General features: G+C 38.7%; 2 protein-coding genes across 6 annotated transcripts in view; one reads left to right on the top strand and one right to left on the bottom strand.

The window, feature by feature from the left end:
- The window catches only part of IRAK4 (interleukin 1 receptor associated kinase 4), an 18346-nt gene extending 12889 nt beyond the window's left edge, over window positions 1-5457 (top strand). For all 5 annotated transcript variants that reach the window (XM_071802931.1, XM_065854810.2, XM_071802935.1 and 2 more), the window contains one exon: window positions 19-5457. In XM_071802931.1, the coding sequence (XP_071659032.1) occupies window positions 19-51 (33 nt within the window). In that variant the 3' untranslated portion in view covers window positions 52-5457. The remainder of the gene's footprint in view (window positions 1-18) is intronic.
- On the bottom strand, window positions 3561-23859 carry TWF1 (twinfilin actin binding protein 1). The gene is made up of 9 exons (XM_065840120.2): window positions 23756-23859; window positions 20358-20435; window positions 17624-17802; window positions 16242-16337; window positions 13642-13746; window positions 9310-9435; window positions 8960-9110; window positions 8414-8535; window positions 3561-6735 (listed from the first exon to the last, which is right to left on the bottom strand). The coding sequence occupies exons 1-9, from the start codon at window positions 23778-23780 to the stop codon at window positions 6565-6567; spliced, it is 1053 nt and encodes a 350-aa protein (XP_065696192.1). The 5' UTR covers window positions 23781-23859; the 3' UTR covers window positions 3561-6564.

Below are 23859 nucleotides of genomic sequence, written 5' to 3'. Positions count from 1 at the left end.
CTTTCTGTTCTCTTGCAGGTCCAACAGCATCTACAAGAGATAAAAACTTGATACATATTTCTTCGCATGCACAAATGTTTTTGAAATGGAGTAGACACCAAGAGCAAATACCTTATTAGTATTTAGTGTGACATTATCAGTCTTTCTGCTTTCCAGAACTTTCTGGCCTACATACAAGGTGTGCTGTTAGCCTGTCACCATTACGTTACTTTTAAGTGGGCAGCCTTTTCACATATCCTTAGCCACTCGGCCCTCGACATAAGAAAACTTTTTGGTATTAACAGATTGCAGTGCTGCTACAGTGTGTTTCCATATTAGAACCTATTTGATTCTTTTCATTTCCAAGTATCAGGTATGTCTGCTGCAACGGCATGTGACAGCAACAGGGTAGAATGTCTTTCTGCAAATTGCTTTCCTGATCAGGTGTACTAGAGCTTTTTTTTATTGAAGACAAAATTTAATAGATACAAATGGCACTTTTGTTGTCTTTTGGGGAAAATACAATAGTAGTACAAATTTAAAATAAACTGTATCTAGTATTTTGAGAGGTCATATTAGTGTGAACATGACTATTTTTCAAAAAGTTGTCTTGGGATTAGTTTTAATCAAATAAATGCTGAGAGACATATTCAAGGTTGTTTTTTGGTTTCAAGGAATCACAAGCAAAATTGTCTTGCAGTGCAAATGCAGAAATACACAATGGCTTTCTTCCAGTGAACTCTATGATGACAAACCACTTAATATTTGTTCATAGAAGACTCTTATCTACTTGGAATATTTTACATTTTAGCGGAAGATTGCATATGGATTTTAAATATAGCTGGTATATTTTGTTAAAGGGGCTAGAATAATAACACCAGTTCTGCATTTTCCTTAGTCAAATAATGAAGCTCTTCTATATATATATATATATTTATGTAATTAATAAATATTAAAATACACTTTTAAAAAAGCAATGTGGAAAGCGTTCTAAAATAGATACATTGACAGATCAAAGCAGACTAAAAATGCACTGAAAGTGACCAGTAAGATTCTAGATACTTTGACTTAATAGCTATGCAAATGCTACGATTGTAAATGAAAGTGGTTATTTTCATATAAATTTTTTTTGCACCTTATGAACTTGGCAGTTTAAGAGTAGGAAAACAGTCTGGCTTACAGCTGAATTTGAAATTCCATTATTATCAAAGAGAAAGGAAGCACTGAGAAATGATCTGACAGCATTCACAGATATATATATTTGTAGAAAGCATGTGATTTCTAACACTTGTCATTAGATCTCTGGCTATTAGCTCATTCTATATTGCCTTTTAAAACTGATAGTTTACTTTAGATAAGGGTTGATAAAGCTTTACAGCTCTGAAATGGGGCTTTTGGAGAAAAAAAAACTGTGCTAAAGCTAAGTCAGAATAAAATTTGCTTAAGCCATTCTTCAGTATTAATGTTATGTGAAGGTTTCTTGTTAGATCACGTCTGCTTTTTACTTTTCTCTCGAGCGAGAATCCAGCTGCAGTGTTGTGCTGAAGTGTGTTTGCTGTAGGAACTCCCCAGTCAGTGCTGTTCATCTCTGGGGTGGGAGAACAATTTTGCATATGCACCAGCCATGATATTCTGAGTATTAGGAGCATCTTGGCTACAAGCACTTGAGTGCCTTTTCTTCTGTCATGCTCTGCCATGACTGTTTGCAGTGCTGCTGGCAGTACCTCAGTTTTGACAGCACCTTTCTTTGCTCACTGAACATGAAGCATGTTAGCTACCCTTTCATGTAAAAAAAAAAAAAAAAAGTCTTTGAATTAATTTAATATTATTCTAGTGAGGAATGAAAATGTGAGGTGCTAGGTAATGCTAGCTAACTTACGTGGGAACTTAAACAAACCAGAGTGTCCAAGGAGAAGCAACTTCTGCTTTCCTCACCCAGATTTTCTGGGGGTCTTCATACAGTGAAGTCAGCACCTGTAGGCACTGGCAGGGGCTAAATGAAACAGAAGTAATCTAATCTTATTCCTTGCAAAAACCTTAAACCATCCTGGGATTAATACTTCTTTGTATTAATTATTGCAGTAAAGCTTTCCAGGACACAACTTGGTAACTTGAGTCATTCAAGTTCCTCATGAGTATAGGGGTGTGATCTAGTTCCATTGAACTGGAGGCGAGAGAAGGCTTGGTACATGTCTGGTGGGTGAAGGGAGACGTTCTTGGGATGGAGACAGGGCCAGTGTGGCTGGTCTGTGTCCTGTCTCAGTGGGGAAGGTGCTGGGATGGGCACCTGAGGATCACTGTTCTCAGCGAGACTGCCTTTTACATGTTAGGGATTTAGAGAACTGTAACACAGAGCAAATTAGTCACCCTCAGAAGGAATTACTAATGAAAAATAGCAAGAGTGATTTATTGCAATTCCAACTCAGACTCTAGAAGGAAGCAGCAAGATAAAAGCAAATGCTAATGAGCCATAGAAAATTGCTATTAAGGAAACCTTTTAGAAAGGGCAACAGTTCTGCCCTTGGCTGCAGCAGGAGGTAACAGAATGGCTGTTATGAAAGAGAACAGAGGTGTCTGTACAGCCCCCAGTCCTGGAGATGACCATTATTGGCTGCTGAGGAAGAAGGGCAAGAACAGGACACTACATACCTAGAGACACTGCACTAGAATATGAGAGCTTTGGGGCTCATTCACTTTGCAAAGCATGTGAGGTCTTCATTAGTTATTAAGCCCCTATCAAATGTTCTTTCCTCAGTTTGTTCAGTTATTGAAATAGGAAGAATTACCTCATCTTTGTATTTGGGCAGGCCAGCTGAGCGTTTTATGTAACATCTACTGACCAAAAGGCAAAACTACTTCTGATACTCATGGTCACACAGAGGCCCAGCCTCTTCCCTCCCTTCACCTTGCTCTTGTTCCTCTTCTAGGAGTAGCTTTTCTTCCTATGTAGCATTTTGCATTAATACTGTTCTCTGAAATCCTAGTTCAACACATTTTCAAATTTCCTTCTTTCAACTGCAAAATTGCCCTATCACTGATTTTTTCCATGAGGATGTGTCAGCAGGACAGTTAAAAGAAACTCCAAACCATTAAATGTTGTTCTCAGCTTGAATTTTGAGAGCAATAGTAAGACTTCAAGCAAACTACTTTCAGCTTAGAGAAAAAAAAAAAATGAAACACCACGATTTGAGCAGTTTAATTATACTACCTCGTGCTGAGCAAGTAATGCCAGAACTGTTCAATTACTAATCAACTACTTTAAAAGGATAGAAGAACTTTTTGAAGAGGCTTATTACTGAAAGCATAAAAACCTCAAGAGATGAAGACATCTGGATCTTGCAGTGGAGGCCCCTGTATGGATTGTGTAAGACAACAGGAAAGTAGCTGTTTCTAACATACTGAATCTTCTCCAGTCACAAAAGCCAGGAATTCTGTTCCTGCCCACCTCCCCTCTTTCCCTGCAGTTTCTTTTTCTATACTGCTTCCTAGTCCCTCGGGAACTGCCTGTTACTTATACATCACCATGTCAGAATACAGATCTTTGTTAAAAAGATGATGAAAATGAGTCAGGCAACACCAAATTACAGCATCAATCTTTATTTATAAAGTAAATTACAAAATAGATAAGGTAAACTGTGTTAATTTTAGCATCTGAAGGTGGTTTTCATTGAATACATAGACACTATAAATCAAGAGTTTCCTTTATTGATCTGTTTATCCAAGTAATAGAGCAATTATTACCTTGATTAGTTTTAAAAACCTCTGATAGGAGTGTTTCAAAAGATCAAATTCTCCCTACCTTCCAACATAAACATTTCAAAAACAATTACCTGTGGTGTTAATTAACTATTTAATAGCTTGTGAGTTAACTGCAAGCAGCTGCATTGCTTTTGGGCTTTATGAAGGCAAACAACAATTTGAATGGACACTTTTTCAATTACGAAATGACCAGAGACAGAAAAGGAGTAACTGTCATTAATGCCCTCATTTTGTGCTGGCTCTGAACGTGCAGTAACAGTAGTAGTGTCATGTGAGGCAACTATGCAGATGTAAACGTGACAGATCTCACAAAAAGTTCAGATGCTTCTTATTGCTTTGTCAGAACAGCTACAAGAGGCCTGGAGAGGGAGGTGGCAGTGCGAGACTTCATGAAATTCTCTTTCAGGGGAAAGGTGAGGGGGAAATATGCTCAGGACATGGCTCTCCTGGCTGGTCAGGGTTTTGCACACCCACATAGAATATTTGCAAGTGAGATAATTTACAGTGTCTGGTTTGGGCCAAACTCTAAAGCAGCTCATTATAAACACCCTCGCATAATCACTTAACCAGCTCTCACCAACCTCCAGATTAAGCTCTCTACCTCCCATCCTCATTTACTTAGGGCAGGATTAGGAAGAAAAAAACCAAAACACAACATGCACGTAACCGTATCAGGTCAAATGTTCATTATTTAAAACATTTGGTATTGAAAAGCTCAACTTCTTTACTGGCTCAAATAAGTGGAAGAATGTATATGCACTCTTGGCAGGGCTGACACATGGGCGCGGATACTAAATCCAAACAAAAACCCCTCTATCAGTAACTGTTAACTGCTACACTGAAAGGTTTCCCTTAAAAAAAAAAAAAAAAAGGGAATTAGGTGTGCTGAAAAGATTCAGAGCTCAACTAAAAATACATTTGATTACAGTGTCCAATGAGCTGAACACACATTAACCATGCTTAAAAAACAATGACATTTACCTGACAGGTAGTACATAGAAAAAACAGTTCAAGGACCAGCTCCTTGCCCAAGAGGGAGAAGGCAAGAGGCAGAAAGAGAACCCGGTAGCTAAGGGCGAGCAGGAGATTAGGGGAGGATCAAGAACTATTGAATTGGATTGATGTAGTGTGTGAGATTAAATGAAAAAAGCTGAGCTGTCAAATTTCTACTGCATATATAAAAACACAGCCAAACCAACGACTACTGCAATCTTCACATTCTATAGTGCAATCTCAGACGTCAAGAATAAGCTAGTATCTCCAAACAAAATAAAATAAATTTTATGAGGAACTAGTAGTGTCAAAGCATTATTTCCCTACAAAACTAGGTTAAAACCCACCAGGTAAACACATGATTCAGGTATATAATGTGTACACCCAGCACCTAAGATAATATGCGGTGAACCAAGACTTGCAACTCCCATGTATATTTAACAAAAATAAAAATTCAAACCCACAAAGCTCACATACAAGACAGTAAAAAGTCCCCACTGAGGAATATAATCTATCCACTAGTATTTGCCTCATTACACAATTTTAAATATTTAAGGTCATCCAATACTTGATTTCCACATCTAATTCTTCTTTAATCTACTTATTAAAATAATCTATTTTTCCTTTTCCTATTAAACACATTAATCATAGTTCAATCAAGTTTACACTTTTCTGGCTGATTTTAGTATTTCAGAGGAGAAAAAAAAAAAGACAAAATCCTAACCAGATGCTGTCAGCAGTTATTCAATACCTACTTGGATTTTGTTACAGATTTAAGTTACTATTCAAGTTCAAACATTTAGGAAAAGTCATTTTCAGAACACCTTGAAAGTTAAAAGAGCAGTTGATACTGCAAACACACTAGGGTCTCAAAAATAACCCACCACTATGAAGTCTGATTCATTTTTTCCTGAACTTACACAGTTTTAGATCCAAGTGCACAGATAATAAATTATTCATTACAAACCTTAAGCATAATGCTTTGAAAGCAGCTCCATAATCTACTGAGTATACTAACTCATTCACTTTTAATTACCTTTTACTTGGCCATTCAGTACTTAATATGTAAGGCTTACAAGTGGTATAGGAGTCTGGAAAACTTGTAGTGGTTTTATGTCAGATTTCTTTTAAAGACAATTCCAAGAAATTACTTATAAATTTGAACTGACCATGCTTTTGTGTGGGAGAATATCCAACTATTCCTGACCACTTACATTAAATGCTTGATACCGGATTTTAGTTTATATTTTCTATTACAAAAAGAGAAACCAAAAAAACAAACAAACCCAAACAAAACAACAACAAAACCCAACAATGCATCATGTCAAAACCAGAAGAAAGCCACCTATTGTACTATTGTCCATAAGAGCTACAAGGAAAAAAAGATTTATCTGGGACAATTCTACATAGCCCTTCAGCTCTTCTCACATGTAAAGTCTTACGGATTTCAACAGGTTACTCATAAGAATACAGGTTTGTTATCTAGGCATTCAGCTGCAATGTAACTGCAGAATACATGGGCTTAATAGTCTTACGTCTGCAAAGTGTATGACCAAATGTACAGATATTAAATAATGGATTCTAATTGAAAATAAACGGCTACTAGCTTAGTTTTTCTCTTCTAGCTTTAAAATGATTAGCTCTTCCACATGTCATAAAACATGGTCAACAAATATAATCATGTAACAATATAAAAAGTGTTGAGGTCAGAAGAGAGAAGAGTAAAAAGAGCCTTTTTTTTCCCCTAACATCTATGAATGGAATGATTTCAGTTCATTACCAAAAGCCAGAATTTCATTTCTTAATGTAATACTTAAATGCAAACAACAGTTTCTAATCATTAGGTGTTTCAGTCTCTGCTGGACCTCTAATCAGTCTTCGTATTCCCCTCTTCCCCGCAGGACCTTTTGGTTTAGCAAAACTTTGTTTGTGAGCATGTTGTTTTGGATGAACCTCCTCATAAAGAAAGTCAGCAGTTAACTCATCACCATTATCTATTTCAATCTGGGGAAAAAAAAAATCCAACATTTATCATATTCATCTAAATGTAACATTTAAAAAACATTTTGAAATTTTGCTGAAGCTCTAAATAATATATTAAAACCATATGTTCCATGATGTTCAGAATCTAGCATGGAGATGTTCTCCAACTTGTACCTCTGCCCTGAGCAATCTTGGGTGGTTTTTCCAAGAATCCACTATACTCTTACCCATATTAAGTATGATTTGACTTAATTATTTTTCCTGAAATATAAGCACAGATACACAGTACAAATGCCAAGAAACTTCCCCTGTCCGAAGCTTTACCACATTGTACACGTTAATACTAACCAGGAGTAAATATTATATGTGGAAACAAGTGGTTATTTACTCAACTGTAAAGTAACTTCCTTAATAAAAAAAGCAGCACGCAGATCCTTCAGAACTACAATTTTCTTTCTTCATTCTCCCCTCTAAAATCAAAAAAACTTTTCACTGTCCCAATGTAATCTCCATATTTTAAGAATTGTATTTTTATTTCACTAAAATGTACTTTAAAGCAACGTGCATGCATACTGTCGTCTCCTGAGATGGAAGGGGAGGAGTACAAACAGCTGATACGATTAGCTGGCTGCTGCAACTCAGCAAGTATTCAAGCCAGGGAAAAGCTCTAAGTTTAATGAACAAAAGGGCGGGTTGCTTTGGTTTTAACAATTTAAACATATAGACCTGAATGGAAAGAAAATACTGTTCTCAAGCAAAACCCCACTGTTTTCAATTCCAGGAATCTAGAATTCAGGGAAATGCTTTGACCCTGCTCTGCTGAGCTTTCAGCACTTCATGGCCTGCCAACCATAGCACTTGACAGACTTGCCAGCATGATATTGCTGTTAAAAGTTCCTGCTTCAAAAATACGTCTATGGGAATTTCAGGAGGCACACGGTGCATTTATTTTGTTATAGAAAGGAAATTTCTGAGAAATAATTACATATACAAAAAACATAGTGATAATCTTCTTAATTCATGTCACTTCAGTGAAAATGTTTAGTATTAACTCTGCTAATTTTTAGGTAGACATAATCCCCCCAGAAACCCAGCCTGAAAGTTTTTTGTAACCATATGTCACATAGTCCATTCCTATGGTCTCTGCTTTGGAGGTGAGAAGCAACTTATTGTATAGTAGCAAAATCTATACAACATAAGAAAAAACAAAGAAGAAAATCAGCTTGCTTGCAAATCTTTGTTTGCCCCATCAAGGACTCCTAAGATAGCAGTTCTGAATTCCAGAACTGCAGCTTGAAACTATTTTGAAAATCCTTAAATAACCTTGGCTTTAAAGGAATTTAATATTCAACAATAGCGATGTGTTGTGGTCCAAAATATGACAGGCCTTTAAGTAAAAAATCATGTTAGTACTAAATAGTCCTTCAAAGCACTACTCTCAAACACTCCCTTGATGTACAATTGTTAAAGCTATGAAAGTGTATAAATTAGGAACCAGAAAAAAAAAAAACTTCCATAACTTAACTTTATCTCTGGAGCTTTATCAGCAAGCATTTCTTGTTCAGGACAAACTTTAAACTTTAATAGTTACACAACACTTTTCATTGTTTAGAGAAGGTGGTGGCAGAGACAGTTATAGCTGAATATTAAGGATGGAAGAGGGGGATGGAGAAAATACCAGTATACCCAGTGTACTTACCTTCCTGATTATCTGCATCCACAACTGTGTTTCTACAATTTCTAACAGTGGACTTTTGCAACTAGAGTAGAGCATTCGTTCTCGTATACTACAGGTATAGCCTGGCATAGAGTAGATGAAAACTGAAAGGGAAAAAAAAAAAAATTAGACCATAACTACACTCCATCAAAACCCTTACCACAAAATCATGTACAGCAGAGAGACATTGCAAATCAACTATGCAATTGGAAATGGAAAAATGTAACATCATTCTGGAACTTCTTTGCTTCAGCAAGTGTTTAATTTCAAATGCGGATGAGAGAATGGCCAGTATCTTTGTTTCCACGTGACAACTGATTTATGAGTGTTCATAATCAAAAGGTATAGCTTGCTGCTTTCTAAACATAAGGACTCTTCAGAAGTCAGTTTCACAACCAAATGACTCTGAAATTTATGATCATGCTGACAGACAGATTACTTTTATGACACATCTGTCTCTCTGCCTCAAAATTACTGAAGTATGTGAAACAAGCCAATGAAATTTCATATTGGGAAACTTCCTCATACCTATGGATTCCAAATAGTCTCCTTCATGGGTATGCTTATACAGGAAAAAGTGGTAACGTGCAGCATCCTTTGGAATTCTTTTTGGCAAGTCTTTCAGTTCAGTATGAAGTGTGTTGGCCAAAATAATAGTTTCATTTTTCATATCAATTTGCTGTTAACAAAACAAACCTGAATATAGTTAATATACAGAAAGCAAACCAGAGAACATAACAGGACACTAAAAAAAAATCAACTGATCTAATACAGAATGGTAATTTATCAGTGTACATCACCAATGCACATTGTTTAATGTACAGGTAATCTATTTTATGCTCACTATTAAAAGAACAGTTGAAGTATTTTATACTTGCCAGCTGTACATAATTGAGTTTCTTATTTTTCAACTTCTCCAAAGCTTGAATAGCTTCTTTAGCAATGGGGAATGCTACTCCTTGCAGTGTTTGATGCTTGGTATCTATACCAACATCCGTTTGTACCTGGAACACAAGTCAATTGAGATGTACACAGAAAACTCTGCAAGCATTTGTTTGGTTTCATATAATAACTGACAATGAGTTGCAGATGATTACACACAGGTAACAGTAGCTATTCTGAAAATAAACTACCCTAAACCATCATCCCCACATACAACAGACCTGCATTTTTCAATTTACAGGTCATGTCTGCTTGCTGACCTGAAAACAGTGTTGGATCTCTGAAACCACTAACTTTGTGGAATCACCAGAAACATCATGGGGAATATGGGGTCAAGTGTCAGTGCAAAAGCTCTAAGTTAAATTCTGGTATAAAGATACAGTAAGCCAGGAAGAAAGAGCTTGATTTTCATATGCTGTGTTATATTTTTGAACTGACGATATTGCTTATAAACTTTGTTGTATCTTGAAAAAATTTACATCAAAAGATACAAATGTCATTTCTAGGGAGTTGAAATTTTTGGAAGAAGAGAGAAATTACATCTATGAGACAAGCTGATCTTCTTGAAGGAAAGACAAAGCAACTTCCCTCCCCCCTGCTTCAACACTCTCCTCCCAAAAGCCTATAACAAAAAGCAAGCAAACAAACAAAATCTTAATTTTTGACTTCCAGAAGGTCTTACATGAAGTAAAAAAATGCAGGGTAACTGCAACCTAGACACCACCAGTTTAGACTCCACATTTTAAGGAACAGATTGTCAGCAACAAGGAAAGAAGATAAGAAAGCAGGTGGAAGAGCTTGTTTTTGTATAAAAATTGACAAACTTATGAAGTTTATATAAATAAATATTTGCAAAATACATCTGCATAAAAGCCTGATGAATAAACATAAAATAGGCATCACAAAAACAATAAACCATAATAAAATACCATACTATATAACCCATATTAAAATACAAGTAGAAAAAACACAAACATAAAAGCAAGCTGTGAAGTGTGGGGACAGGTAAGGGAAAGAGAGTAAACCAGCATAACTTCAGATTTAAGAAAATTAATAAAATCCACCTGTCCATACTGCAACATATTTCAAACTATTAAAGTAAAATAAAAACACCTAAGTCACTTTAAAGTATTTAAACTCACACCATAAGATGTGATGGCTGCTGAGTAGTAGATAAAACGGCAGATGAAATTTCCTGTGAATAAATGTAAAGTAACATATGCAGGAGGAAAAAGAAAACCTGCCTTCTACCTGTACGGTGATGAGGTAGAGCTAGCTACTAGAATTCAGGGGCAAGACCTTGCAGGTCACACTGAATTTCTTTGAAAATATAAGCCCAGTGGCCAGTGTTGGCAAAAAAACAAACCAACCAACCAACCCACCCCCAACACTCTCCACCCACAAATGAAACATTACAAGTCATTAGAAAGAGAGGAGAGAACAGAGCACATCATTACACACTGTAGATATCAGTAACATGCCTGCACTTTGAATACCAGATGCAGTTCTGGCTTCCCCATCCCTCCACCTCATAACTTATATAGCAGAACATGAAAAACTGCAGAGAAAAGTAAAGGGATCAGAAGTATGGAGGGCCTTCTTTAGGAGGAGCTACCTAGATTAGGACTCTTCATCCTGGAAGAGATAACTAATAAGGAATACAACAGAGGTCCACAGATAAAGAATCATAGAATCATTTTTTGAGTCGGAAAGGACCTTCAAAGGTCATCTAGTCCAACCCCCCCTGCAATGACCAGGGACAACTAGATCAGGTTGCTCAGAGCCCTGTCCAGCCTGGCCTTCAGTGTTTCCAGGGATGGGGCATCTACCACCTCCCTGGGCAACCTGTGCTACTGTTTTACCACTCTCATTGTAAAAAATTGCTTCCTTATATCTAGTCTCAATCTCCCCTTTAGGTTTGAAACCATTACCCCTTGTCCTCCTACAATATGCCCTGCTAAAACGTCTGTCCCTACCTTTCTTACAAGCCCCTTTTAAGTACTGAAAAGCCACAACAAGGTCTCCCTGGAGCCTTCTTGTCTCCAGACTGAACAACCCCAACTCATTCACAGCCTGTCCGCACAGCAGAGCTGTTCCAGCCCTCTCATCATTCTTGTGGCCTTCTCTGGCCCCTCTCCAACAGGTCTGTGTCTTTCCTGTACCAAGGGCTCCAGAGCTGGACACAGGACTCCAGGTGGGGTCTCACCACAGCAGAGCAGAGGGGCAGAATCTCCTCCCTTGACCTGCTGTCCAAGCTCCTTTTGATGCAGCCCAGAGTACAGTTGGCTTTATCAAAAGGGAGGGGAAAACTGAGAAATGACTTAATGACTTTTCTCTGCCTTCTGCACACAATTTGTAGGGATATCACAAACTAGTAGATAGCAGGCGTGGCTCTTTACATAGCACTTTGTCAAGCTGTGGAATACACTGCCATAGGATCTGTGGCAAACAAAAAACTTTATGTGGTTGAAGAAAAAATACAAGACTAGATGATGGATGAAAAAACCATTAAGAACAATAATACAGTAAGACATCTCTTGCTCAGGAAGTTCCCTACCTATGAAAGTTGAGGCAACAGAAGAGTACTCAAAGGAATCATGGCCTGTTGCCCTGCTCTTACACCCCTTCTAGATTTCTGCTGTTGTTTACTCAGGAACTTGACAGCAGACTAGGCGATCCTTCAATCTGATCCAGTAAAATATTTCTCAGGGTGATTATGGAAGAATATACATATGGAAAATGCCTTATTATTTTTTTTTTTTTTATCAGAAAGCTTTTAGTTTTTGGAGTCTAATTACAGGCTTCATAATGGTGGAAATAATTAAGAGAGAAATGATCTAAGTTAACATATTGCCAGATGCTTCAAACAAAGTCAAAATGGCAGCAACCTACAGTTTGTGTATCTCTGAAAAGCACAGCTATTGCTGTTGAAGTTTCATAATAGCATGAAGTTTTAGTCTGCATAAATCAGCTGTCAAACACAATGTATGTAGTGCATAAGAGATAATACTAATAACAGAAGTGATCACCAATACCACAGAAATTCTACATTCATACATTAGTGGGGTTTTTTTTAAAGTCATTAAGGTAAAACACAGTCTTTGATGACTATGAATGCATTTCTACATTGGATTAATCAAAATTAGACTTGAAAAGTAACAAAAGACACCACTGGGAAAAAAAAAAAAAAAAACACAAAAAAACCCAGCAAACAACAGCTGCAGCAAAAGCATAGTAGAGTGAAAACATAAGAAAAGATAGAGAGTTGCATTTAACACCGTGGTTTGCTGGTACCCAGCTGCAGAAACAAACCATATTTCAAACATGTGAAGCACAGCTGTAAAATACAAGTCTAAAGAACTAATGAGATGAGCACATGACCTATTTTAATGCATGTCTGAACACAAACAGTTATCAAGTGAAGAAAAACACATGCAAAAAGAATCCTCTGAAACTCTTCAGTCACTAGCTAGTTGGCAATCATCAAATTACTTGGTTAAAAGCATTTGCTAGAGGTTTTTCTATAAAGCATTTGTAGCAAAAGCAAATCAGTCTCTTTAAAGCACAAGCTATTTGTTTTGGATTTCTATTTTATTTTTATTGGAATTCTACTCACTTCCTCTCAGTGTTAAAGACAAGTGCACTGGTGCTGGAAGCTACACACATTTCTTCTAGGAATAAGTTTGCTGAAATACTTCTGGCAATCATTCACAGCAACAGTTGCTATTTTGTGTTTTCTCTACAATTTCTGCCACCATGGAAAATGTACATGGGCAATCACAGAATGGCTGAAGTTGGAAGGAACCTCTGGAGGTCACCTTGTCCAACCACCCTACTGCATCAGGGCCACCTAGAGCAGGTTGCCCACGTCTTTGTTGGGACAGTTTTTGAATATTTTCAAGATGGAGACTCCACAACCTCTCTGAGCAACCTGTGCCAGTGCTCAGTCACCCTTCACAACGAAGCATATCCAGTGATTTTAAAAGCATGTGAAGGGCCAAAGTTCCAACAACTAAACTCTGCAACTGCGAGGCCTCTGACTCAGGCATGAGGCCTTGCAAATTCAGCAACATAATGCCACTTCAACTCCAGCCGTCATCATCCTGCAGCCTCGACTCATTGGGAAATAAATTTATATTCTCATCCACTCAAACTTTTCCAAACTTTCTGTTTTCTGTTTTGCCCTTTTTTACCCTAGAAAGACTTTTTCTCTACAATGTACTTAGAAGTCCACACCCAGTTTCCATGCTTGAAGACACTGTAAATACCTCATTAATCTTAATTTGCCGAAGTTCCTCTTCTGCTGCAGTCAGAGGTGCAGGGGAAGCCTGTGATATCAAATATTTTTTATATCCATTCAGTGAAACATCATCCTGAAAACACAATATCAATCTTGATTATTTATTGATAATATAAGTTTTCTTCAAAGATGTTCTATGCAGCATAAAACAAGCACTTCCCTCCCACACAGTTAAGGTCATTTCATTTTAAAGGATTACAAGTGTAGGTGCATCTGCAAATTCAGCTCATCTTCCTGTCCAGCAGGGCCCACTGGGTTGCTCTTTTGTCCAGCTGTACCATGGGCAGCATCTCCACAATCAGTCCCCAATTACCTTGCTAATTCAAAAATTAGCATTAGTGAAGACTGCGTGCATGAAATTATTCAGCCTTCTTAGGTAAAACCTCACAGAGTTGTCACAACTCTAATAAATAATTTAAAAAAACCCTATTTTCTCACAAAATTTGCATGCCCAGACTGGAAGCTTATTGGTAGTTTTCTATCTAAAAATGGGAGATAGAAATGCTACCTTAGGACAGGGAGCAAGCACATGACACTGCAAACAGTTTAGGATGCAGTGTCACAGAAATTATGAGTTCTGATAACCTCTTTAGGGAATTCACTAATACTCAGTGTCAGTTGTGGCCCTCTCCAAAGAGATTGAGACCAGAAGCAAATACTGTTGCATCTTTATTATTAAGGTGGTCACTCAGAGAAGGGCAGGACTTTGTGCAATCATATTAATCTGATTTTATACTCAAGTTCTGAGGTGAAAGAGAAATGTCCTTCTTAGCTCTTCCCTTTCTGAAAGAGACAGACCTTCTCAAATACACTTTCCTGTGCCAATATTCCATTATGCCTTGTTTCAGGAGCCCAGAGGTATCCAGGTTAATACATGTGAAGTAGCAGGTAGGACCATAAGCAGGTTCCACCAGTAACCATCCTTGTGTCTAACAAAATGAACATAGAGTAAATCACTGGATGCTGATGATCAAGATACTGAGTGAGGTTTGCGACTTCATACCTTGAAGAAGCTGTGGTTTTCACACAGCTAAACATTACAGGCCAGCTATAATTAAGATATTTATAAAGACACTGAAACCAAGAATTTGGAGATACATTAAGTTGCAACATAATGAACCTGGAAAAAGTGAATTACATTGACACCATCCTCTAAGTGCCTGAAGCACATTCTGAAATAACAGGAATGGACAAATTATTTGCTTCTTCCTTACAATCGAGTTGGAAGCTCAGACTTGGGCTCTGAGTTATAAGATGCAAATTCTACATATTACATAGACTGCTAATGGTTTGGTGCAAGTGGCAGTGAGAGGTCAGTTGATTGAACAGGCAAGAAAAATTAACATGACCTCTATGAGTAAACCCTCTAAGCAACTCAGTTATCTACTTCCCCAGAATACAGCCTCTCCAGAGAGGTTTGTTAGGATAATGGAGGTCCCATCACGGGTTAATGCTGAATGTAACAAATTATTTATTAGGTGAGCGGCAGAATTATTAGCCTCGTGCCCTTATGGACTTGTGTGTCCACAACAGTCCATGTTTCTTCCACAGCTTTTTCCCCACTACCAAAATCCTCAATTCTTCCCCAAATCTCCAACTCCTTCCCTTCCTTCAGCACCAGCTCCCTGTGTCAATAGTGCTGGTGCTTTCGTTCAGATTTGTGCATTCGATGAACTAATTAACAGGCCAAACAGAAGATAACTGCTGGAGTCTGTCTTTGCTAAAGGAGGAAAAGTGGAATGATAATTTTGATCTCTAAGTAATCACCAATTTTCATGAAAGCTATAGGAATTCTCTATCTTTGAGAAGTCTAACTTTTATTTCTTTAAAACTAGCAATGGATCAAAAAGTCAAGACTGTCTGTCAGGCAGACATCACAATCATGTAAGACTCATTTCCAAATGAAACCAAGGTAATTCAATAGCCTCGTGTTTCCTTACATGCACAGCACTTGAAAGCTTTTCAACATCCCTTAGAAACTTATTAGATTTCATACATGCACCTTCCAGTGATCTCACCATAAGTGAACAGTCGACTATTAGTATTTTCATTGAACAAATCAGTAGCTATTAAAATTCTGTTTCCATAAGTTACAATGGCAGCCATGGACTTGAGTTACATTTTAAGGAACTGACAGTTTAATATCCTTAGTTGAAGATAAAAAAAATTGTTTTCAGATGTTAATGGCTTGAGATCACTGCTCTAGCCCACTTCTGATTCAGCACCATACATCCAAAATGGCTCCTATATAGAACTGGCCTGAAAGTTGCAGTGTTAAAGCTTTTAGAAGATTCACATGCATGCAGTGAGAAAAAAGATGCTCTTATTATTCCTATTTAGTTTTCATAACCATGTGAAGCAAGGACTTCTTAGTCTCAAGTTGTTAAATATACTTAGTTGCTTCTTAAAATATGAGCAATTACATTTTAACATTGGAATAATATACATAGCTTTTACCTTTTTTCCTTAATGGAAAAAGAGCAGAAACACCAGAAATTCACACCAGTAACACAAGCTACTATATTCAGTATTTACAGTCAGTGTTCTGACTTAAAAAGAAAAACATACCTGTACAGTTCCAAATACTTCATCCTTAATATGACCACCTCCAAATTCTTTCTTAAGTGTTGCTCGTGTTGCTGCATACAACATTTTTTGACGAACCTATCATATAATAAACCAATGTTGTTTCAGTTTGGGTTCCTTTATTTTTTCTTTGGTGTAAACAGAGAATCTAGCATGCTAGTGTACCAAGTCCCTTAAAATATTTGTTCAGGAGAGACGTTTTTTAAGTGTTGAAACTGCATTATGAAGTTGTAATTCTTAATAAACTCCAGAGAATGAGCTCTGGATCACAATACTAACACACGCTATGAAATTCTCAAGGACATGATACTATGCAGTATTATCAAACTAATTCCAAAACTAAATCACAGCCTTAGTAAGAGTATAAGGGATTTTCTTCGAATGGAGGGAGGGAGAAAGTCAACATAATCTTTACTAATTTTAGATCAGAAAAACCACAATTGTTTAGATCTTTTGTCACTGGTCTGTGTACTAATGGATACAACATATAGAGAAAAAACAGACTACAAATAAGTATTTTTTATTTGATTGTGACTCCTGATAGGTTTATTTTTTTCCTCCAACTACAGAGTGGAAAAAACTAAATATTCTGGGGGTAAGAGATCTAATGATGTTTGCTCCCTATCAACTTGTACCGAACACAGTTACTTATTCCTCTCTCAACAGTCTCGTTTTCCCACTTCAATTCAGTGTCATGTCATCCTCACAATAATATCTCACCTTTTCCACATAATCTCTTCCATGCACTGCAACTCTTGGTGTCTTGCTGCTTCCTAACTGCTAATGAAGGTAGTAGGACTATTGGAATAGCTTTACTTTCTGTCTTCCCTTATTCTCACATTCCCGGAAACTATGCAGAGTATCCTAGTTTCTCATAGAAACTCCCAAGTCTAAACGCAGTTCCCTTCCATGTTCTCTAACTACCAACTAAGTATACTCTGCGGCAGGTCACAAATCCACGAGTGCCAGCTGGGCAGTCAGCACCAAACACAATAAACAGCTTGAGCTCACACTATAATCCTTCTCTCCATTATAACACCCATAGAGATTTCTGTCCTATATCCTTCTACGGATTTTCATGAAACACTGACAGAAAGACAGATGAACAAACGGGGCAAAAACATTGTCTTGTATCCTCCAGCCAGGCTAGAAATAAAGTGGATCAGCTACACTCCACCTAGACCCACTGACATGGGTCCTCAACCAGCTTCAAGATGTTTTTCCGTGTTTTGTGGAGTAAAGTGAGGGGAAGGCTGGGGTATGCTTCATTCCTCAAATCCTTTTCCTTCACATCTAAGATTCAGATCAAATGGCACTACTGAAAAATCATTAACAACATGAAGTCTCTGTTGACTTTTACTTACAGGAGAGTGATCAGGTGACCATGCAATGAAGATCCATTCATATCCTTGAGCATTCTGAGAATCTAATCTGTATAATATATAACATGGCTGTTTGTCTTCAAGAAGGGGAAGGACAAAAGAATCATAATCCTTTTCCCATGATCCAACTGGCCGCTTAGAGGATCCCACAACAAGCTGCTCTATAAGCAATAACCAAAGCTACAGGTTAGCAACAATATAGTTAATAATGTTTTTCAAAATTAGCCATTATAATAAACAGTTAATCAGATACTTCATCTTTCATGATTATGTCCAGAAGAATCAAAGTCAAAAAGAGTCAGTGTGAAAGTGGGTAAATTCCTACAAAAGCTGTTTATGTTCAAACCCTAACTTACTTTAACCCAGATACAAATAGTTGAGCAGCACTGTGCTGCTTGTCATCAAGCTCTCTGATCTGAAGGGATAAGACTGACGTTTGTATTTTTAGCATAATGTAGAGAGAAGAGAAATAAAAACTGTTTTCTGCCAGTTAACTTATTTTTAAATGGGAACACTTAAGTAGAAACAAGATGAGAGTAAGCTTTTAAATTCTAGAATTATTGATGCTCTTGCTATAACATATTAACGTTTGTACTCACTGTAAGGAGTCAATAACTCAGTTATACAGTGAAAAGAGTTTGGAATGAATATGCTTGCACTAATCACTTGATTATGTAAGTAGATAAATCTCTTTCTAATACAGCTTCATATCTATGGTCTCTTTAAATGACTGAAGTTGTTTATTGTGTATAATTGGCTTACGTCTGCATAGAATACTTCAGATGTGAACTGCTGTAGCAACAAGATTTTTCTCTTATTATTTATAAATAACATAGCAGCTTCCAAAGGAAAATATTAGTATAGTGTCTTTCAAAACATTTTTCAGCTTCTCAATAAACACTAGGCTCTGCAATCAAAACAGAAATACCTTGTTTAAACAGGATTCCACAACAGTCTGAAGACCATGTCAGTAGCCAGTATACAAAATATCTTTGGAGAGTCTAGGACCTAACTTCTAAAACTTCAGACAAAAGTACAACAGTATACAAATGGCTTTGCAGCAAGACTTTCAGAGCCAGGCACTCTACTACAGTAAGTCGCAGAACATGAACAGCTCATGGAGAGGGTGTTTGCCCCTTCTCTGATTAGACGCAAAGTAGCTGAAGTTGTACAACTAGACCAGAGTATTCAGAATGTACTTGCCAGTTCTGAACTCTAGGTGGCTTTATACTCACTTGGATTTAAGACAGAAAAACACAAGTGGAGGAACCCTGTTGCCCCCCAGCAAACCTCTCCTCTTAATAACTCAGATTAGCAGAACCCAATTTTGACTAATATCTGTTGACTAAGAGCAGTTGCTGAAGGCTCCTGCAGATGGATGAGTCAACTGTCCCTCTTCCAGTATTCTGGGAGTCTTAAAGGTTTATTTTTGAACTGTGGACAATAGTATCAAAGACTGGATTCTGATTCTACATGGAGCCAAAGTGCATATATATACACATACACACACACAAACAAACAGGAAAAAAATTAGGGAATGTCTTCCATTTCTATCTTATTTCCCGGGTCATTTCATATTAAAAAGTAGCATATGAACAAAAGCATATTGTTTTACCTTGCCTTGGGAAAATGAAAAACAAACAAACAAAATCCCAACAAAACAAACAACCAAACACAAACAAAATCAATGGTATGCCAGCATTTGCTACCTTCTGCTATGGAGACCTCACCACAGTGACCTGCTTATAATATTACTATTGCCACTTCCTTAAGGAAAGCAATATTAAAATGTCAGATGACTTCTTAAGATAAGTAAAAACAAATAAGGTAACAGTAGGTTATTTACCTAACAATAAAAGTATGTATGTATATGTACATGTACACACATGTACCTTTCTCCAGCTAACAGGTGTTTCATTGTACTGTAAATGAATGAACTCCAGAAAAAAACACAAAACCCAAGGTGGACATTTAATGAATTTTAAAAGAAGGACTAAACCATGAAGTGTCTTGTACACTCAACTAGCACTGCTATTAAAATTAATTACGCATTCTATCTTGCAATGTTTGCAGCCTTGATCGCTTGCCAAGAAGTTAAAAGATCAAACACAAGTTCTGCAAGGACTATGTAATTTTATATTTATGTAATACATGAGATTTAAGGAACAGTTCTAGCTTTGAAATCTTGTACAAAGTTATAGATTTTTTAAGATACTTTCTATGTAGCTAGCCAGATTACTACTTAACCATCTGCTTTAATGGGACCTTTTACATGCAGGTGATCCCAGTGTAAAAGGCAGGTAACATTTATACTTCATCTATAGTGACCAGCTGCTGTGTAGGAATTTCTCTGTCTAATGGAAGCGACCAAAGTGCCGAAACACTACACTGGTGTGGATTTTTTTTTCTCCTCCACTCTTTATCTAGTAAGAAGAAAAAAGTAAGCCTATTTATAGTACCTATAGGAAATACAGAGCAGTTCTTGGTAAAATCTGAACTGATATTTGGAAGAAAAATTCAAATGCAAAAATACAGTAGCATCATGCTGAAAAGCTTAGCATCACCAAAACTTAAATTTTATCTTTTGTAAATGGAAAATGTTAGTAACATTAAGTTTTGCAGACATTTCTTTTTCCAACAATTGTACATGTAGGTCACTAAAACAACTAGGAAAATATCTAAAAGAATCAGAGAAAAATATTAAAATTTGACTAACCATTGTCAATGACTATTTTTAGAAGCCTGTATTGTCCATTTCTGGCACCAACAAAGGTGTCTTTAACACTTCCACTAGCTGAAAAAGAGAAAATAAAATTAACACATTTAATGAAAACACCAAATTAACACATTTCACTTCCCTAGGACCAAGAATATTCACAAAGGTAAGAACAACACTGGAGAAGCATACAGTTGGTCCTTCACAACAAAGTTGGACTGAAAAAGGAACACGGGAGTGATATGCCCTCTATGCTGCATACTGTTCCAGGCACTGGCATGCCACCAAAAGATGACAGGCAACACTACAAAAGAGCCCTGCTTTCTACTGTACTGTATGATTTTCAACATTGTCAAAATTAAAGGTAACATCACATCATCACTCTCAGGTTTCGGAGTTTATGCAGCCAACACAATAAAAATATGACACATCTCAAATTACAATAGCTTCATGAAGTCTGCAGGCTTAGTACAAACTTTCAGACAGAAACTTTACGCCTGCCAGGAAAATGTTAGAGCTTGTCTGGCAAATGTGCCGATATTTCCTGAGGATACCTCTCTGAAGAATATCAGTGAAGGCTGCAACCTGTTGCTCATATTTCATACCACCTTGTTTCCTTGTATGTATCTTGATGACATTGTTCAAACCCCAACCTATCACAACAGGATAGCTTTATAATGAATTTAGAAAGAAGTAACTAAAAATACTTTTAAATGTCTGTAATCCACATTGACACTATACCATAAATATGATTGACTTACTTCCCTAAGCATACTGAAGAACTGTGCTTGAGCCATGTGAACATCACTCTTATCTCAACTGCTCTGCTAAATCATCAGAGTGGAAATCAGTTTAATTATACCATAGACAGGAGGTTGTACGCCATTTATTGAAGAACATGTATTGCAAGCTGGTCCTTTAAGTAATCCCACTGCACACAGCATAGCACCAGCAAAACAAACATCAAACCAGGAAACAAATAAAAAGGATTATTTATAGTCAGGTTCAGGGCAACTGAACAGATGGTCAGATGGTAGCCAGCAACATTTTTGTCCATACCCAAAACATTTTAAATTTGTGCCCAAAGTGATGTCCAGGCCCAATCTGAAATTCCAGAATGGTGTGTGAGGGGAAGGGGTTGTTAAACAAACTGAACTGCATTGGGTTACCAGTTCAACTCAAGCTTCATCTCAGCATCTTCCCACCAAACCAGTGCAGACCCTCAGTGTAATTCGCTGCCAGATTTTCTAATCATCTTGGCTAATCCTCACCATTCTACCCAGCACACAAATGCTGTGCCACTTTCTAGACCTTTTGGGTCCCCCAGGGCTTTTCTTTATCCTCTTCTTGTATATTATCTTTTTGCTCTTTATTCTCTCATGTCAACCCTACACACCAAAACAAGACCAAAATCCAGCAGTCCCTGCACCAATACCACAGCTCTGAGAGCTCCCAAAGTTAAAATTTTGAGACAAGACATTTGAGAAAGCACCTATCAAGTGATCTATGCATTATTTTTTCATAAAGGTTTTCAAACTCACAACAGAATACTACTATTTTCTACTTAAACTTTCTGCATAGCAGAGACCTACAGAATCAAATTGGTGGTTATTTCACAAATATTTTACAGGAATGTTATTTAAAGATTATTTAGAAGACTTCAAACATATTCTAGTGTATTTTCTCACAGCTCCATGTATTCTGTGACTTCCTACACTATTTATCGTCACTGGCCCATTTGAAAGTCCAGTCCTTTTAGCAACTGCCTGGTACATTTCACTGTCCCCATGACTTCATTTCTGTTTCCAGAAAAAAAAAAAGCAGCCCATGCTGCCAAATCTTGCAATTGTTTATGAGTGACAGTAGCCTGTTTGTAGCTAAAGCCAGCAATGGCACAACAAGTGCTATTCCTCTTCCAAATTGCAGAAGTCGATGCTTTCCTGCAAACAGGACCTCTGATCAGTGCCTGCCAAGGCAGGATCTGTGCAGGAAAGCTGCTGAGTTCCCTCCAGCTCTCCTCAGAGGACAAAAGATTCTCAAAGCCACGAAGTAGAGCAGCACAAGAGGCTCAGCCACTCTTCTTGCTTGTGATAAGGGACAGAATATTCTTCTGCTCCTCCCTCCAGCATTGCCAGGAGAGAGAACAAGGGAATGCAGAACACTATAGCAGTTTTCCCCACCCTGGAAAAAAAAAAAAAAAGCTATGCCAGATGCACTCCTAGCCTGAGAAGGGTTGAAGAACAAGAAGCAGAAAAAAAAGGCAAAGAATGGCACGCAGGTGAAGGAAAAGAAGAGAGAACAGAAAGGGTGCAGACCAAATGCAGTCAATGGACAAAAAAGGGAATGGAAGAGCAGTTAAGAGCTGTCATGGCTGGGACAAAAGTCACCTTCAATAATAAATATGGGAGAGCAGGCAAAGTACATGGTACAAGCAGATCGCAGAAACTGAGACAGTAAAACCCAACCCCACATAATCCTGCAGTGTAATCCCTGCTTAGCAATTCTGTGATTCTGGGGAAACCCAGTAACAATGAAAAACAATAAATGGTGTTCTAATTGCTCCTCACACCCTCTAAGGCTTGGAAACGTGGGCAAAAAAAAAAAGGTGTCCTCCCACATTTCTCTTTCGTGGCTTCCAGTGACGGGTTTTTCAGGGGCTCCCCTACTCCGGGGCTCTTGGTTCTCCTCAGGGCTCCCACCACAACGGGTCCGCAGCGACCCTCGGCATGTCCCGTGTTGCCCAACCCTCCCAAACCCGCTGCGGCTACTCCGACCAGGCGACGGCTTCTCCGAGAGCCGGGCGGGGCGGGAGGTGCCCGGGGAGCCCGCACGGCCCCGCTGCCCCCGCACGGCTCCGCCCGCGGCAGCAGGACAACCTGCGCCCAGGGAAGTCACCTGAGCCAAGAGGGCCCTGCTCGCCATTCGGGGCTTTCTGCAGCGAACACTTTCCTCAGGCGGGCTCCCCACCGCTCCAAGGCGGACAGGCGCGGTCAGCCGTGCGGATAAAGCCCCCAAGTCTGCGCCTGACCGGGGACACGCTCTGGGTCCGACCCGGAGGAGCGGCGGCCGCCCGGGGCCGCAGCCGCAGCAGTTTCCCTCCCGCGCTCAGCTGGCCTCCCCGCCATCCCGCGGCGGAAAGAACGGGCTCATCCAGCAGCGAACAAAGAGCTCGGAACAGGAGAAAATTCCGCCGGGAGCGGCCCGTTAAACGGCCACAACGGCCGCCTGCCCGCGCCCCGACCCGCGGGGAAAGGCGCTGAGCCCGCCCGGCGGGCAGGGCAGGGCAGGGCACGGCAGGAGAAGGGAAGGGGTCCCGGCTGTCATGAGGGGCAGGTGGGCACCGCGGAAGCGAGGGAAGGCAGTCGGTCAGCGCCGGCGAGGGAGAGCCGCACGGGTACCTTGGATACCGGTCTGGTGGGACATGTCGCGCCGCGCCCCGGGCTGTGCCGTCTGCCGCCTCCCGGCCCGGCCCGGCTCGGCCGCGCACACGTGACGTGCCGCC

The sequence above is a fragment of the Patagioenas fasciata genome, chromosome 1 (genome assembly GCF_037038585.1).
Source record: "Patagioenas fasciata isolate bPatFas1 chromosome 1, bPatFas1.hap1, whole genome shotgun sequence".
Taxonomy (NCBI): Eukaryota; Metazoa; Chordata; class Aves; order Columbiformes; family Columbidae; genus Patagioenas; species Patagioenas fasciata.
The sequence above is the reverse complement of the archived record's forward strand: the minus strand, read 5'-3'. Positions and strand labels throughout refer to the sequence as shown.